The 16,057-nt window shown below is 43.4% G+C and overlaps 1 protein-coding gene across 1 annotated transcript in view; it reads left to right on the top strand.

Moving 5' to 3' along the window:
- LOC124719867 overlaps nt 1–16,057 on the top strand; it is a 146,159-nt gene that overhangs the window by 25,360 nt on the left and 104,742 nt on the right. The window contains exon 3 of the mRNA XM_047245050.1: nt 15,134–15,250. Within this exon, the coding sequence (XP_047101006.1) occupies nt 15,134–15,250 (117 nt within the window). The remainder of the gene's footprint in view (nt 1–15,133; nt 15,251–16,057) is intronic.

The following is a 16,057-nucleotide window of genomic DNA, read 5'->3' as shown; positions in this document are numbered from 1 at the left end:
GCTCGAAATTTAGTGCAGACGTCAATGCGAGATGCTTTTAATAGTTTCCACAATGAAATATTGTCTCAAAATATGGTAGAAATCCAAACAGATTTTGGTCGTATGTAAAGTACACCAGTGGTAAAAAACAGTCAATACCGCCTCTGCGCCATAGCAATGGAAATGTTACCGATGATGGTGCCACTAAAGCAGAGTTACTAAATACAGTCTTCCGTAATTCCTTCACGAAAGTAGACGAAGTAAATATTACAGAATTCAAAACCAGAACAGCTGTTCGCATGAGTGACAATAAAGTAGATACCTTAGGTGTTGCGAAACAACTCAAATCACTTAAGAAAGGCAAGTCTTCTGGTCCATATGGTATACCAATCAGGTTCCTTTCAGAGTATGCAGACACAATAACGCCTTTCTTATCAATCATATACAACCGCTCACTTGAAGAAAGGTCTGTTCCTAAAGACTGGAAAGTAGCACAGTTCACACTAATATTCAAGAAAGGAAATAGGAGTAACCCATTGAATTACAGACCAATATCACTGACCTCAATTTGCAGTAGGATTTTGGAGCATATACTTTACTTGAACATTATTAATCACCTTGAAGAAAATGACTTATTGATACTTAACCAACACGGATTCAGAAAATATCGTTCTTGTGCAACACAGCTAACTCTTTATTCTCATGAAGTAATGAGTGCTGTCAACAAGGGATCTCAGATCGATTTCATATTCCTAGATTTCCATAAGGCTTTTGATACCATTCCTCACAAGCGACTATTAATCACATTGTGTGCATGTGGAGTATCGTCTCAGTTGTGTGACTGGATTCGTGATTTCCTCTCAGAGAGGTCACTGTTCGCAGTGACAGACGGAAATCATCAAGTAGAACAGAAGTGATATCTGGCGTTCTGTAAGGTAGTGTCATAGGCCCTCTGCTGTTCCTGATTTACATAAATGATCTAGGAGATAATATGAGCTGCCCCCTTAAATTGTTTGCAGCTGACGCTGTAATTTACCGTCTAGTAAAATCACCAATGATCAGTTCCAATTACAAAATTATCTAGAGAGAATTTCTGTATGGTGCGAAAAGTGGCAATTTGCACTAAACAAAGAAAAGTGCTAGGTCATCCTCATGGGTACTAAAAGAAATCTGATAAATTTTGGGTACATGATAAATCGCACAAATCTAAGGGCTGTTAATTCGACTAAATACCTAGGAATTACAATTACGAGCAACTTAAATTGGAAAGACCTCATAGATAATATTGTGGGGAAGGCAAAACAAAGACTGCGCTTTGTTGGCAGAACACTTAGAAGATGCGACAAACCCACTAAAGAGACAGCCTACATTACACTTGTCCGTCCTCTGCTGGAATATTGCTGCACGGCATGGGATCCTTACCAGGTAGGATTGACGGAGGATATCGCAAAAGTGCAAAGAAGTGCAGCTCATTTCGTGTTATTGCGCAATAGGGGTGAGAGTGTCACTGATATGATACGCGAGTTGGGGTGGCAGTCACTGAAACAAACGTGGTTTTCTTTGCGGCGAGAAATTTCAATCACAACATTCTCTTCCGAATGCAAAAATATTTTGTTGACGCCCACCTACGTAGGGAGAAATGATCATAATAAAATAAGAGAAATCAGAGCTCAAATGGAAAGATTCAGGTGTTCCTTTTTCCCAAGTGCCATTCGAGAGTGGAATGGTAGAGAAGTAGTATGAAAATGGTTCGATGAACCCTCTGCCAGGCAGTTAAGTGTGAATTGCAGAGTTACCATGTAGATGTAGGTGTATCTTTTGTTTCTTGCATCTCTTTTTGTTACTTGTCCTCCCACAGATTACCTACAGATATCCTCTTAAATCTACCCCACTCCTCTTCTGTCGTTTATGGTTCATCCGTTGGGAGATTTTCCTCCACTGTTCCCAGGCACTTTACTCTATTCTCTTCTTCTTCCAGCTTCCATTCCATAACGTACCTATCCTGGTTACCTGTCCCTTTCTCATCCTTAGTCCCTCTCTCAGGTTCATTGTTAGCAGTTGATGCCCATGTCTCGGATGGCATTACCTTGATATCTGTGATGTTCCTCTACATTTCACTATCACACAGAATAAATTCAACTAGCAACTTTGTACCCAAGTCATTACTCTTCCCCTTCAATTGGAGAAAATGAATTACTGCACTTTATCAGTGGGTTGTGCCCACCCAACCTGTTTCTGCAAACAAACAGGAAATTAAATGTGTGCCTTATATTTTCTCAAGATGTACCTCGATCTGGTTGCTTGGCTGGTTTTATGGGTATTAAAGGAGCGAGTAAGAAATCATCAGTACCTCATTCGCAAAATAAGTGCATGGAGGATGGTGAGATGTTATTCTTTTTCAAGTTTGTGTAATCCTCCTCCCAGACACACAGTCAAATCTGAAAAGTTGTTCTTTTATTGGATGTTTGCTCTGGCCCAGTAATTATGGCATAGGAATCTCAAATATACTGAAATAATAGGATGTGCTCTGTGCGTATTACTCTGGTTATTATTTCAGCTCTAAACTTCAGCCCTTTTTACATTAAATCATATTAAGATATCGTCTTAGTGACTGAGCTGTCTTCTTTTAGAAGATCAATTTACAAATGATCATACCATAAAATATTTCGATATTGTTTCCTATTGTTCTTAGGTTGGGACATAATTGTGACACGTTACGTGGAATAACAGAAGTCCACAGAGTCCTGGAATCAAGCAATGTGCAGTCCCCTTAGGGCACTGTCTGCACAAGTGGGAATATGAGAAGGATGGGTAGAAAGGGGAAACCAGCAGGCTCCCAGTAGGTGTCGTCACTGCCCTATGTTACGGTTGTCATAGAATTACACTCGGACATAACTTTTTTGTTTGTGTCTGAGATAAATCATTTAAAGTACAAATGAATACTACTGAATCTCAAAGTTACATAAATAGACATATTCATTACCCTTTACATTTCACCAATATAAGGATGAGAGGTTTGCATAGATCATCAAACAGTAGTAGAATAATTTTTGAGAAGCACCCTGAGATGCTTGTTTCGGTACAGTGGTGTTCTTAACTAGAAGTAAAAGGTATCTAATGAAGAGTCCTTTACGACTAGCCCTCTTACATTTGCGTCATACTTAAAAACGTGAAACATCAAAAAGAAAAGAAAATCCTTTCTTTATTTCTAGAGATAGAACAGTATTGTTGAAGCTTCCTGGCAGATTAAAACTGTGTGCCATACCGAGACAGTGATTTCCCTAGATCACTCCAGGCAAATTCCGGGATGGTTCCTTTGAAAGGGCACGGCTGCCTTCCTTCCCCATCCTTCCCTAATCCGAGCTTGTGCTCCGTCTCTAATGACCTCGTTGTCGACGGAACGTTAAACACCAATATCCTCCTCCTCCATACCGAGACTCGAACACTGGACCTTTGCCTGCGAAAGACAAAGGTCCCGAGTACGAGTCTCGGTCCGGCACACAGTTTTAATCTGCCATGAAGTTTCATACCAGGTACACTCTACTGCAGAGTGAAAATATCATTATGATATTATTAAAATATATAATCCTTTTTATTTAGCAAGACGTTTTGCACGGATGCTTCAAATTTAAATTTAGTTTCATACAGCTAGTAATTAAAAACAAGAGATATCATTTTTGTGAAAATTAGTTGTTCAGTTATGTTAATTAACATAGCTATTTGGTAATAATTATAGAATTCAAATAAAACTAAAAAAATGCTGCTAATGCCAATAATAATTCCAATCCCAAAGAAAGCAGGTGTTGACAGATGTGAAAATTACCGAACTATCAGTTTAATAAGTCACGGCTGCAAAATACTAATGCGAATTCTTTACAGACCAATGGAAAAACTGGTAGAAGCTGACCTCGGGGAAGATCAGTTTGGATTTCATAAAAATGTTGGAACACGTGAGGCAATACTGACCCTACGATTTATCTTAGAAGAAAGATTAAGGAAAGGCATTTGTAGACCTAGAGAAAGCTTTTGACAATGTTGATTGGAATACTCTCTTTCAAATTCTGAAGGTGGCAGGGGTAAAGTACAGGGAGTGAAAGGCTATTTACAATTTGTACAGAAAGCAGATGGCAGTTATAAGAGCCGAGGAGCATGAAAGGGAAGCAGTGGTTGGGAAGTGAGTGAGACGGGGCTGTAGCCTCTCCCTGATGCTATTCAATCTGTATATTGAGCAAGCAATAAAGAAAACAAAAGAAAGGTTCGAAGTAGGTATTAAAATCCATGGAGAAGAAATAAAAACTTTGAGGTTCGCCGATGACATTGTAATTCTGTCAGAGACAGCAAAGGACTTGGAAGAGCAGCTGAACGGAATGGACAGTGTCTTGAAAGGAGGGTATAAGATGAACATCAACAAAAGCAAAACGAGGATAATGGAATTATTCGAATTAAGTCGGGTGATGCTGAGGGAATTAAATTAGGAAATGAGATGCTTAAAGTAGTAAAGGAGTTTTGCTGTTTGGGGAGCAAAATAAGTGATGATGGTCGAAGTAGAGAGGATATGAAATATAGACTGGCAATGGCAAGGAAAGCGTTTCTTAAGAAGAGAAATTTGTTAACATCGAGTATAGATTTGTCAGGAAGTCGTTTCTGAAAGTATTTGTATGTAGTGTAGCCTTGCATGGAAGTGAAATGTGGATGATAAATAGTTTAGACAAGAAGCGAATAGAAGCTTTCGAAATGTGGTGCTATAGGAGAATGCTGAAGATTAGATGGGTAGATCACACAACTAATGAGGAGGTATTGAATAGAATTGGGGAGGAGTTTGTGGCACAACTTGACTAGAAGAAGAGATCGGTTGGTAGGACATGTTCTGAGACATCGAGGGATCACCAATTTAGTATTGGAGGGTAGAGTGGAGGGTAATAATCGTAGAGGGAGACAAAGAGATGAATACACTAAGCAGATTCAGAAGGATGTAGGCTGCAGTAGGTACTGGGAGATGAAGAAGCTTGCACAGGATATAGTAGCATGGAGAGCTGCATCAAACCAGTCTCAGGACTGAAGATCACAACAACAACAACACCAAGAATCGAACAAACAACTTCACGATACGAGACTTAATCGTTCTGCACTCAGTTACAGGTGGTTCTGTTCAAATGCTGAAAATATTTTGTACTTGACACTGGTGTGTCACATGAAAAATAATAGGTCAGAGGCATGCAGAACATTCACACTGCCAAGAATAATAAACAATTTTGGGAAATGCATAAAGGGGCCAAAAATCGAGCAAGTGCATAGGTCCGAGGTAGAAGCCAGCCCCTCGGGGCTCATACCCGGACTCGGGGAAAAGTGCCGCCAGTCGACTACCGTACGCGACGGTGTGTCAGTGACGGGGGTCTCTGGCAAATGTCTCGGGCTGTGACAGTGGTCAGGTGTGCCACAGCACAGGAAACCAGTTTCGAGTCCAGTGCCAGAGGATGGCGACAGCTGGTGATCAGGTGTACCGTCTGGAAGTGGCCCCTAGCTTTGCAGTAGACTGCTCCACACACGACAACTGCCCACAGGGCACAGAGGTCAGCGTCAACACCAGCACACACTTGAAGCACGAAGATAGATTCCCTGGACTGACAAGTTTGGGAACCTGTTGGAAGCACACGAGGAGGCACGTCCCGCTTGCCAATAGCGAAGTGGTCTGGTTTTCTGTTGTGGGGAACATTTACGTGGGGTGACTTGTGGAACCTGATATGTCTGCCCTCATATCTCACAATAACAGTACACGAATCCATTGCCCTATAGGTGACTTCTACCTTCGGTGAGACAATGTTTCGTATCACTAGTGGCCAGCGGTGGAATGAACTTGCTGACTGACAGTATATCTATACGGGACTAAATTCTTGGCAATAGCTGTCTATGCAGTTCCTGCCGAAAAAGGCGTATTACGAAGCTGCGTGCTTAGAGATGGACGGCGCCTCTCGTCATTTAGGCACGGTGCTAGCTGTTGCAGAGTTGTTCACTGCAATGCATTAAACTGTTCATTTTCCTGACTTTATTATAAATTGTACTCACTTTGCTGTTGTATTTGGATATCTGTGTTTCTTTTTGACTGTTCTTGCAAATTACAGCATTGTGGCTATACTCACAATTCTACAAAGTACAGGTGTCATATTTTGGTTTTCTCATGCATTCTGTGAAAGTATGAGATTGTGAATTTAGTTGCGGTTTCACTATACTTCTGTGCTCGAACAGTGTTTGGCCGTATCTGTAAAAATACAAAACAATTCACTGCCTGATTATTCCTAATCGGTGTCGGAGCACTTTGAGATTGGTGTCAGAGTACTTTAAGGTACAGCAATTGGTATTTGACAGCGAGGGGGCCAGAATGCTTGCGACAACAGTATAGTAATGCCAGCTGTAGAGATCTATATGATACATGAATTTGTGTTTTTTGTAAGAGATAAAGTGTTTTAAGCGAATTTCTGTCAACGTAGAGAGTGGAATGCTGTGGTAGCTCAGTTGGTCTATACACAAGCTTCACGGTTCTTGTGGCCCTTCCCCTCTGCATGCAGTCACCTCACTTGAAACAACAGGAACGCGACTGAGCAATGTATACGCCCCCTTGGACACAGCTGTGACCACCTGTTAGTAGCAGGTCTATATCGACATCTACATCTATACTCTGCAAACCACTGTGACGTGCATGGTAGAGGATACATTCCACTGTAACAATTTTTAGGGTTTCTTCCTGTTGCATTCACATGTGGAGCATGGGAAGAATGATTGAATGTGTGTGCGCGCGCAGTAATTATTCTAATCTAACCTCACAATCCCTGTGTGAGTAATACGTAGGCAATTGTGCTACATTCCTAGCGTCATCATTTAAAGTCAGTCACATATTAAGACAGTTTGCACAATGCTTTTGGTGTCTCGTGATGTCCCTGCTGTGATGCGTTGTCACAGTCAGTAGGGGAATGAATGGTGCTACATGCTACTGGGCGAGTGTTTCTAATTCCATTACTAATGAGAATGTGCAATTAAGGGTTTTGTTTGGAGCCAGTTGTACACCGTAGAGATATTGTGAATGATTTCTTCAGAGTTCGAATTATGATATTTACTTTCCAAAATTTGTGTGTAATAAATCCGAACGGAACAAAGTGAACCGTAGACACAGGGGTAGTGGCAGTTCATGCAACTAGGTAGACAGAATACCGTGCCCGGTAGATGCGCAGTTGGCAGGGCACGCTTGGGGGAGCCGTAGTGGTGGGGGCCGCAGGCAGGCACTGTGGGAGAAATGCTGAGCGTTCGAGGGGAAGTGCCATCCTAAACTGAAGCCTATGTTAACGTTTTTTGTAAGTATTAAGCGGGACCCCTCCGTGCCCGCACTTGCATGGTGACCATTCAGAATATCTACTCTCACCTCTGCTTTGTTTAGTATCTAAAAAGAATTCTACTGAAAATGCAAAAAAAGCAGCAATTTGTTTTCGCTGGCTTGTTTAACCGTTTGTAACTCAAAAAAGTGTCACGAGTGGCAAATTTTACGTAAAACCTACACACTTCTCTTCTTCCCATGTTAAAATATGCTTCTTTTCCAGAATTTTTATGCTTCTTTAGCCAAAACACAGCTAACATGTTGTGCTATGGAAAAGTACACCCTCAGTACAAAAATAAATGTATAATGTTTTCACTTATGTAGTTTCAAAATGCACAGCATTTCTCATTTTACTAGGTATTGATGGCCATTAAAAATTACGTTCTTTCATCAAAAAAATCCGTAGTTAGTGGACTGACACAGTAGATAATGAACTGCGTCCTTTACTCATAAACAAAGAGCTACTTAAGTTAAAGTTCTATCTGCTAAAGTACAGCTCTCTTTTGTATAGTTCGCATTGCCACAATGGTGTTGAGGTAGTAGTCTGCTATGTACGTTACGAGGTTGCTCTGTGCTGCCTGCCTCTGTGCTAGTCGCTAAGTCTGTGGCTCTGTCACAGTGACACACTGGAACTCTGTCGTACAGACTCGAACTAACTGAGCTACTGGAACGAACGAACGAACTTACTAACTGGCTAAACTGGCCCTCTGGTCTGCAGCAGCAATCCTAAATACTGGCGGCTGAGAGACCGTTGGCAGCTTGTTTCCAGAGAGTCTGGCACCAGCGTACGCCAGCACATACTCCCCCCCCCCCCCCCCCCCCCCCCTCCCAAAATGCCACACCGTTGTCGTATAGTGTGGATGCGAATGACGATAGGAAGGGAGGGAGGACACTGGACATTGTGATGGGATGGAAGCCGCTACTCCCAGCTGTATCCCACCATCTGGTTTGCGAGAAACACCCTTCGGAAAACTGCTGCCGGGACACGTGTCCAGTCCTGAGGGCGAAGGCGATGGCAGGTCCAGGTCCGTGGGATCGGCGGGGGAGAGGGTGCCCCGTTCTTCTGCTCCTCCTGGGGTGCCCTGGTGACACCAGCGGGTAGCTGCAAAGGCCACGCGGTCTCGGGAAGCCGTGAATCTGGGGGAAGAAAAGCAGCAGAATCACGGGGCAAATGACATTCGCGAATTCATTTCTGGTGGTGTCGCTGCAAAACCTCACGACCTGCAGTAAAGTACATATATAAGCCAATGTGTTCCTGGATTGCGCCTCTTTCCCAGTGCCCACGGTTGAAATAAACACTGAAAAGAAAAAGATCGCATGGGGTAAAGCGATACTTGCTTACCATTGGTGGGACCGTATGCTGCGGTGGATGCAGCAAGTGTAGCAGCTTGCGATGGTCGTGGCCGTGCAGAAGTTCCGCCGGCGATGGTCCGTCTCGCGGGTGGGAGCTATAGGAGGCGAGAAAGAGTTGCGGTGCCTGTTCCCGTGTGTGGGTGGTGTGACTCTTGGCCATCTGTTGCATGAAAGTGCGTACGAAGCATTCTGCTTCTCTGTTAGACAGCGGGTGAAACGGCTCATAAGTCCCATAGTGCTCAGAGCCATTTGAAACGGCTCACTTTGTTAGATGGTGAATGCTGTTGCAGTCACAAAACTGTTAAGCCACGTGAAGTGAACTGTGGTCTATTGTCCAACAAAAGTACTTCCGGCAGACCTGCTGTGCAAAATATTGAGGACAATGCTTGAATGGTACTAAGAGGGTAAGTCAATTATTATCCGCAATTTAGTGTGTGTGTGTGTGTGTGTGTGTGTGTGTGTGTGTGTGTGTGTGTGTGTGTGTGTGTTTTTTTTTTTAAGGACTGTCATATTATGTTCATGACACATGCTTTGTTTATTTGTTTTTATATCTTTGCAATTTTCAAGCTGCTAGGTTAGGTTCGTTATCACTGCTGTGCTGTTAATCGTGGCTGCTCCACTTGTCTATTTGCACCAAAGAAGAGCAAAATTCAGTGATCAGTTTTTTGTTGTCGGAAGGTGTATCGGAGGTTGAAATTCATCGAAGACTTTCGGTACGGTACAGGAACAGTGTTTTGCCAGAACAGGGTGTCTTCAAATGGATTGAAAAATTCCGAAATGGTTGCACAAGTGTTACGCACGATGAAGGAGCCAGAGGACTGTTTACCGCCACAAATGAAGAAACCATTGAGCATTCACGTGAAATGATTCTCTTAGACGATTAACTATTGACAAAGTGGCACATTAGTCACTGTTCTTCGTACAAAATCATCCACAACAGACTTAGGTTTCGTAAAGTTTGAGCAAGATTGGTCCCAAAACAGCTCACAGAGTTGCATAAACAAATGCGCTTGGACATCCTGCAAAAAACATGGTAACGAGTGGGACAACTTCTTAGACAGGATAATTACTGGTGACACATGAAACCATCATTATGAGCCGGAGAGTAAGAGAGTAAACGGCAGAGAATGGAATGGAAACATCCAAATTTGCTGTGCAAGAAAAAGTTCAAGATCCAACAGTCCACTGGAAAACTGATCTTACGGTTTTTTGGGACGCACAAGGTCCAGTATTGGAACATTATGGGGAAAGGGGCACAACGATAAACAGTGTATGTTACAGTGAGATGTTTACTGCCAGGCTAAAGCCCGCAATTCGAATCAAACGCTGAGGATTGCTATCAAAAGGTGTTGTGTTGTTGTAAAACAATGCCTGTTCGTATACTGCTGCCCACACTGCTGAAACACTCCAAAAACTCAAATTTGAAGTACTGGATCATCCTCTATACAGCCTCGATCTTGCCGCTTCTGACTATCACTTGTTTGGTCCACTGAATCAGGCCTCAGATGAAGCAGTGAAAGAAGCGCTGCATTCTGGCTCGCAGCTCAACCGAGAACCTTCTTTCATAAGGGCATCACGAAGCTTGTACAATGGTGGACCAAGTGCGTTCAAACGCAAGGAGACTGCCGAAAAATGATGTTCTTGTAAGTTTCCTATTTGATTACAATAAATTTTTATAACTACTTTGTGGATAATAATTGACTTGCCCTCGTACGTGATGTGGTAGAGTTCGTAGGCACCGGCAATGGGAACTTGCTAAAAGAGTCTACCACTATGAGCCAACGAGTGTTTCAAAATGGTCCTGCAAAGACTATGTGCACTCGTTGACATGGCAATTGAGTCTTAGGCCAAGCTGCAAATGTCTGTGGCAGAGCGAGTCGGTTCTCGGTGCGTGCGTGATACCGCGACATCATCTGTTCAATGTGGGTGTCCGTGTCACGCCAAGAACAGTAGCGGTGCACTAACTGTTTACTGCAAACAATTCCCCAATGTCCTTGATGGAGCAATCGCAATACATCATTTTGCAACAATTTGGGAACAAGCAAATGGGTTGTCCACTGTCATTTTTAACTAGAATCACACCTTGTCGAACTGAAAGGCTATGCTGACGTGCAAAATACTGGTGCACAACTGAGTTCTGCATACTGTTCAATGAACGAGGCCAAGACGTGCGAATATAATGCAACAAAATTTTGAGGTCTGGATCTGCTTCTGTGGCCTGTGCAGTTTTTCTGTAGTGCAAGGGAAATGATTCCAGAAATTCAAAGCCCTGTGCATCGATTTGGTAACATGCAACAGATGCATCAAAATCAGAGTCTGAGCCAATCAGAAGGCGAGATAGGGTGGCCGCTTTGCCATGCTTTGTATTTCATACTTATACTGCAAAAGCAGCAAATCCCGGCGTTGCAATTTGTGAGCGGGCGCGTAGGAACCGACTTTGCCAGATGAAGCAAGGACTGCCTGGGCTTGTGATCTCTCACTAAATAGAACTTGCGACTGTACAAATAGTGACTGAATTTTTTCACTCCATACACAACAGCAAGAGCTTCTTTTTCAATCTGGGAATAATTGCACTAAGTTTGAGTTAACTACTTTGAAACAAAAGCAATAGTTCTGTCTCGTGCACCAGTTCTGTGCAAATGCACAACGCCAGTTTCGTAGGAAGAAGCGTCGACTTGCGGAACTACTGGCGTGGCAGGGTCAAAATGCACTTAACATCTGTCACTAAGCAAAGCATTTTTGAGTTTCTGAAGTGTGTCTCGACAGTGTTCATATCACACAAAAAGCACATTTTTGCGATGCAAGCGATGCAATGGAGCCGTGATCTGAGTGGCATTTGGAATAAACCGAATGTAGTACGTCACCTTGCCTGGTACGGAGTGCAGTTCAGACACATCGTGAGGAACAGGCAGCTCACAGGTTGCAAGCAAATCAGATTGGAGGGGGTGCACAACCTGACTGTTTATCACATGAACTAAGTACTGTAGTTCAGTTTGAAAAAAGTCACACTTTTCGATACAATACTTGAGTCCTGCTTCTGACAACACTTGAGAAAGAGTATGCGAATTGGCAATGTGTTCCTCTGGTGTACCACCTGAGACGACAATATTGTCGAGGTAGTCTCAGCAAAATGGCACTTTTGCAATCAGCTGTTCCAAGTAACATTGAAAAATGGCAGGTGCAGAAGCACTCCCGAAGGGCAAACGCAAATACTTGAACAGTCCTAAGTGTTTATTTACAACAAACACTTTCTGTGATTCTTCATACAATGGAATTTGTAAGTAGGCATCACACAAATCTATCTTAGGAAAATAACGTCCTGTACCGAGCCTGTCCACCTCCGGCCGAGGTAACGCATATGTGTCAACTAATGTGATTTGACTGTAGACTTGAAGTCAACACAAATGCGAATGTGACCAGGAGGCTTAGGCAACAAAACTAGTGGAATTGTGCATTGACTAGTTTGAATGGGAGCAATTACACCATTATCTTGCAATCTTTCAGTTCACTGGCTGCTTTGTCTCGTAAAGCAATTGGAACGGGGCAGGCCTGAAAAAGCTTACGCTGTGCATTGTCTTTCAATGTAACATGCGCTACAAAGTTATTAGCTTTTCCAATTCCTTCTGAAAATAGCAGGAAATTCTTCTAGCTACGTTGGCTTTCGGATCAAAAGCTGATATAGAAAGTACATTGTCTTGGATGCTAAGGCCATACAAATCAAAGGCCTCTAAACCAAAAATGTTCTCACTGTCTCACAGTAAAATTCACTGTCCTAGTGTGAGATTTGTGTCAGTGAACTACAATGTCCAAGCAGTGTCAGGGAGGTGCTCGCTCGATTTAGAGCAGCGTGGTGAGCCTAACTGTTTGAACATGGCACAATTAAGCAAAGTGGTTGATGCACCTGTGCCTTACTGAAAGTTCACACGACGGCTGACAATTTGTAATGAAAGAAATAGTTTGTTAAAGTGTCATTGCACAGCAGTAGGGTGAGAATGAGGCACAACCTTAATCATAAATTTGTCAGAACCTGTTGTAGGTTTGGAAAACACAACGTTCACTGCATGTGTATGCGCCTTTTTTTCTGGGAGCGGACAAAAATGGCGTTTTTGTGCACATTGCAAACCAACTGCTTGTACACTGCCTGTTTTTCCACACGTGGAACATGTTGCATGATGGGCAATCTTGTCTTTCATGGCGAGCAAAACATCTAGGGCAAGACTTCACTAAGTTCACAGGTCTGTTTACATGGCTGTCCATGTGGTTGTGTATGCACTCACTGTTGTGGCTGCTTGGGGCAGTCACGAGCAAGGGGCAACTCGACACGACAAGTCGAGACCTGGTCAAATTTATCGGCCACTCTGGCACCCAAATCATATTGATTTTTTGTGCCGTTTTAGAGTTTTAAGCATTGGAGTTCACCAGTCAGGATATCTCACGCAAATACAAGGAGTCCGTCAGAGGCAATGTGGCGAAATGTAGTCTTTGTTCAGTTTCCAAAGCAGAACAATGCAAAAATGGGACATGGGACAATAGTAAGCATCAAACCTGAGCCATAGGCTGAGTGGTGCCGTGTGCAATCACCTAGGCTATGGGAAGGATTGGGCTAAATGAATCTGGTGAGCCACTGTAATTTGTGTGCACAATTGTGTGATTGGTTGACTTCAGTAGTATTAAATCAGAAAAAGCACAACGTACCAGAATTTTTTCTTAACAATTATTTCAACCTTGCAACGCCCTAGCAAGCTTTTCAGACCTGTTTCTGACCACTGTGTGTGTGTGTGTGTGTGTGTGTGAGAGAGAGAGAGAGAGAGAGAGAGAGAGAGAGAGAGAGAGAGAGAGAAAGAGAAAGAGAACTTAACCAAGTACTAACACAGTTTATCAACATACTTGTGACATACAATGTATAGCTAGCCAGCTGTCTGCATATAACATACACTTGTACAATGAGCATAAGATTAAACAACGCACACAACCTTGTGCCCAGTAGATGCAATTAATTCACCTGTTGATGTTGTACCTGTTCACGTTGAAGATTACTTGTCATAATCAAATACGTGCACATCATGGCAACAATGTAATTCATCTAAAAACAAAGATGATGTGACTTACCAAACGAAAGCGCTGGCACGTCGATAGACACACAAACATACACATAAAATTCAAGCTTTCGCAACAAACTGTTGCCTCATCAGGAAAGAGGGAAGAAGAGGGAAAGACGAAAGGATTTGGGTTTTAAGGGAGAGGGTAAGGGGTCATTCCAATCCCGGGAGCGGAAAGACTTACCTTAGGGGGGAAAAAGGACGGGTATACACTCGCACACACGCACATATCAATCCACACATATACAGACACAAGCAGACATATTTAAAGACCATATATATGTCTGCTTGTGTCTGTATATGTGTGGATGGATATGTGCGTGTGTGCGAGTGTATACCCGTCCTTTTTTCCCCCTAAGGTAAGTCTTTCCGCTCCCGGGATTGGAATGACTCCTTACCCTCTCCCTTAAAACCCACATCCTTTCGTCTTTCCCTCTCCTTCCCTCTTTCCTGATGAGGCAACAGTTTGTTGCGAAAGCTTGAATTTTATGTATATGTTTGTGTTTGTTTGTGTGTCTATCGACGTGCCAGCGCTTTCGTTTGGTAAGTCACATCATCTTTGTTTTTAGATATATTTTTCCCACGTGGAATGTTTCCCTCTATTAATTCACAACAATGTAATTCCTTATATTGGATGTAGATGGAATGTACACACATGAGAAAATTCATCAGCCCAGGTCACTGTACCTCCAAAAATACTCATTCCAAGAGACTCGCAATAACTCGGAACACGTAAACGAGCCACTCTCAACTCGCAGCCCGACCTCAGATTGACGTCCACCTTTCTCGAAATTCCACTCACTATCTCTAACAGGTCCACAATAACTCTGCACTTGCGGACAGCTACAGCTGAGTAGCAACAGAGCCAGCCTCCACTTGCGGTCCGGCTGCCAAATGTTGACTTCCTTGTTGGTGGCATTGCTGGCTGTCACTGTCCACTAAGCACACCGATCGTGTGCAAATAAACACTCACTGTCCAGAGGGACAAACCGCAATCGCCAGTGGTGAGGTAGGAGTGGGGTGAGTAATCGGTATAGTGCTACACACGGCACATTGTTAGGAGAAAGGTGATGTGCATTGTGGTGAGATTCACTGTCAGAATTCTGAGAGATTACGTTCCAGGAAGGATTGGACAACATATTACTTCCTCCCACATACCAGCAGTCATTTGTCTTGCTCACTATTGGGGGGGGGAGAGGGGAGAGAGGGGGGGGGGGATCAGTAGTATCGATAGTGCCCTTTGCTACACGGCGTAAAGTGGCATAGACAGTACGGAGGTAGTTGTATTGTGGTGGAATGCTTCTGAATGTATTTTGTGAACGACTCGTCCTGTCGGCAGATGCGGCCAATGAGCAGCTGGACTCTCAGACGGCGGAGCAGCGTGCCAACCACGAGCAGCTGCTGGCTGACCTGACCACCATCCAGCGCCAGGCAGCCGAGGTCTGGGCCCAAGTCGGTAAGCAACAAAAACCTCTAGCCCTGCCGCTGTGTGACACATTTACTGGCAGCTTGTGGCTGGGACTCGAGACCCTACTACAGAGATCATTCTGATAAAAACCTGAGTAGGCTGTTATAACACAGTTTTAATTGTTGATGCAGATGGATTACCTTACGTTTCTACATAGTTTCTTCCATATTATTATTATTATTATTATTATTTTGTTCCCCCCTCCATTGGATACAAACTTTCCAGAAGTTGGCTGCCCCAGAAGTCAGTTGCACACATACTGTTAGCCTGTAATGTTATGTTCAAAATGTTCTTCTAATGCCTTATCCAGTGGACCCAGCGTCTGGTGATTGCAGGAAAACATATCTGGACAGTAAGGTGGGTGATCGAGGGGTGGCAGTGTAGCTCAGAGTTTCCCACATGTGAGAGCTGCCAATATGCAACTGCACATTGGCCAGGAGGAGGACTCCACGAAAAGGAGTCTCGGTAGCACCCAGGAGCTCGCAGTAGTGGGCTGCGTTCGCTGTCCTTTGCCCGTGACTGAAGTCGATCGACAGTACAACTCTAGAGTACGGAACACAGCTGCCAAAACTCTCCCTGCTCGTAGTCGTGTTTTGGCATCAATTGGTGCCTCTCCTCCCTCCAAACTTTGTTCACTCCACACTCGTCATTTCATTCTCTGGGGTAAAGTGATAGGGCACATATTTTGTCACAGGTCACGATAAGGTCCACCAAAGCCTCTTTTCTTACTTCAAAGTGATCCAGAAGTCGTCAACAGGCGTCTTTCTGCACATTTCTGTGTGCCTCGGTGAGATG

This window comes from Schistocerca piceifrons, chromosome 11 (assembly GCF_021461385.2).
Source record: "Schistocerca piceifrons isolate TAMUIC-IGC-003096 chromosome 11, iqSchPice1.1, whole genome shotgun sequence".
Classification (NCBI taxonomy): domain Eukaryota; kingdom Metazoa; phylum Arthropoda; class Insecta; order Orthoptera; family Acrididae; genus Schistocerca; species Schistocerca piceifrons.
Note: the sequence above shows the minus strand (reverse complement) of the source record. Positions and strands in the feature narration are given on the sequence as shown.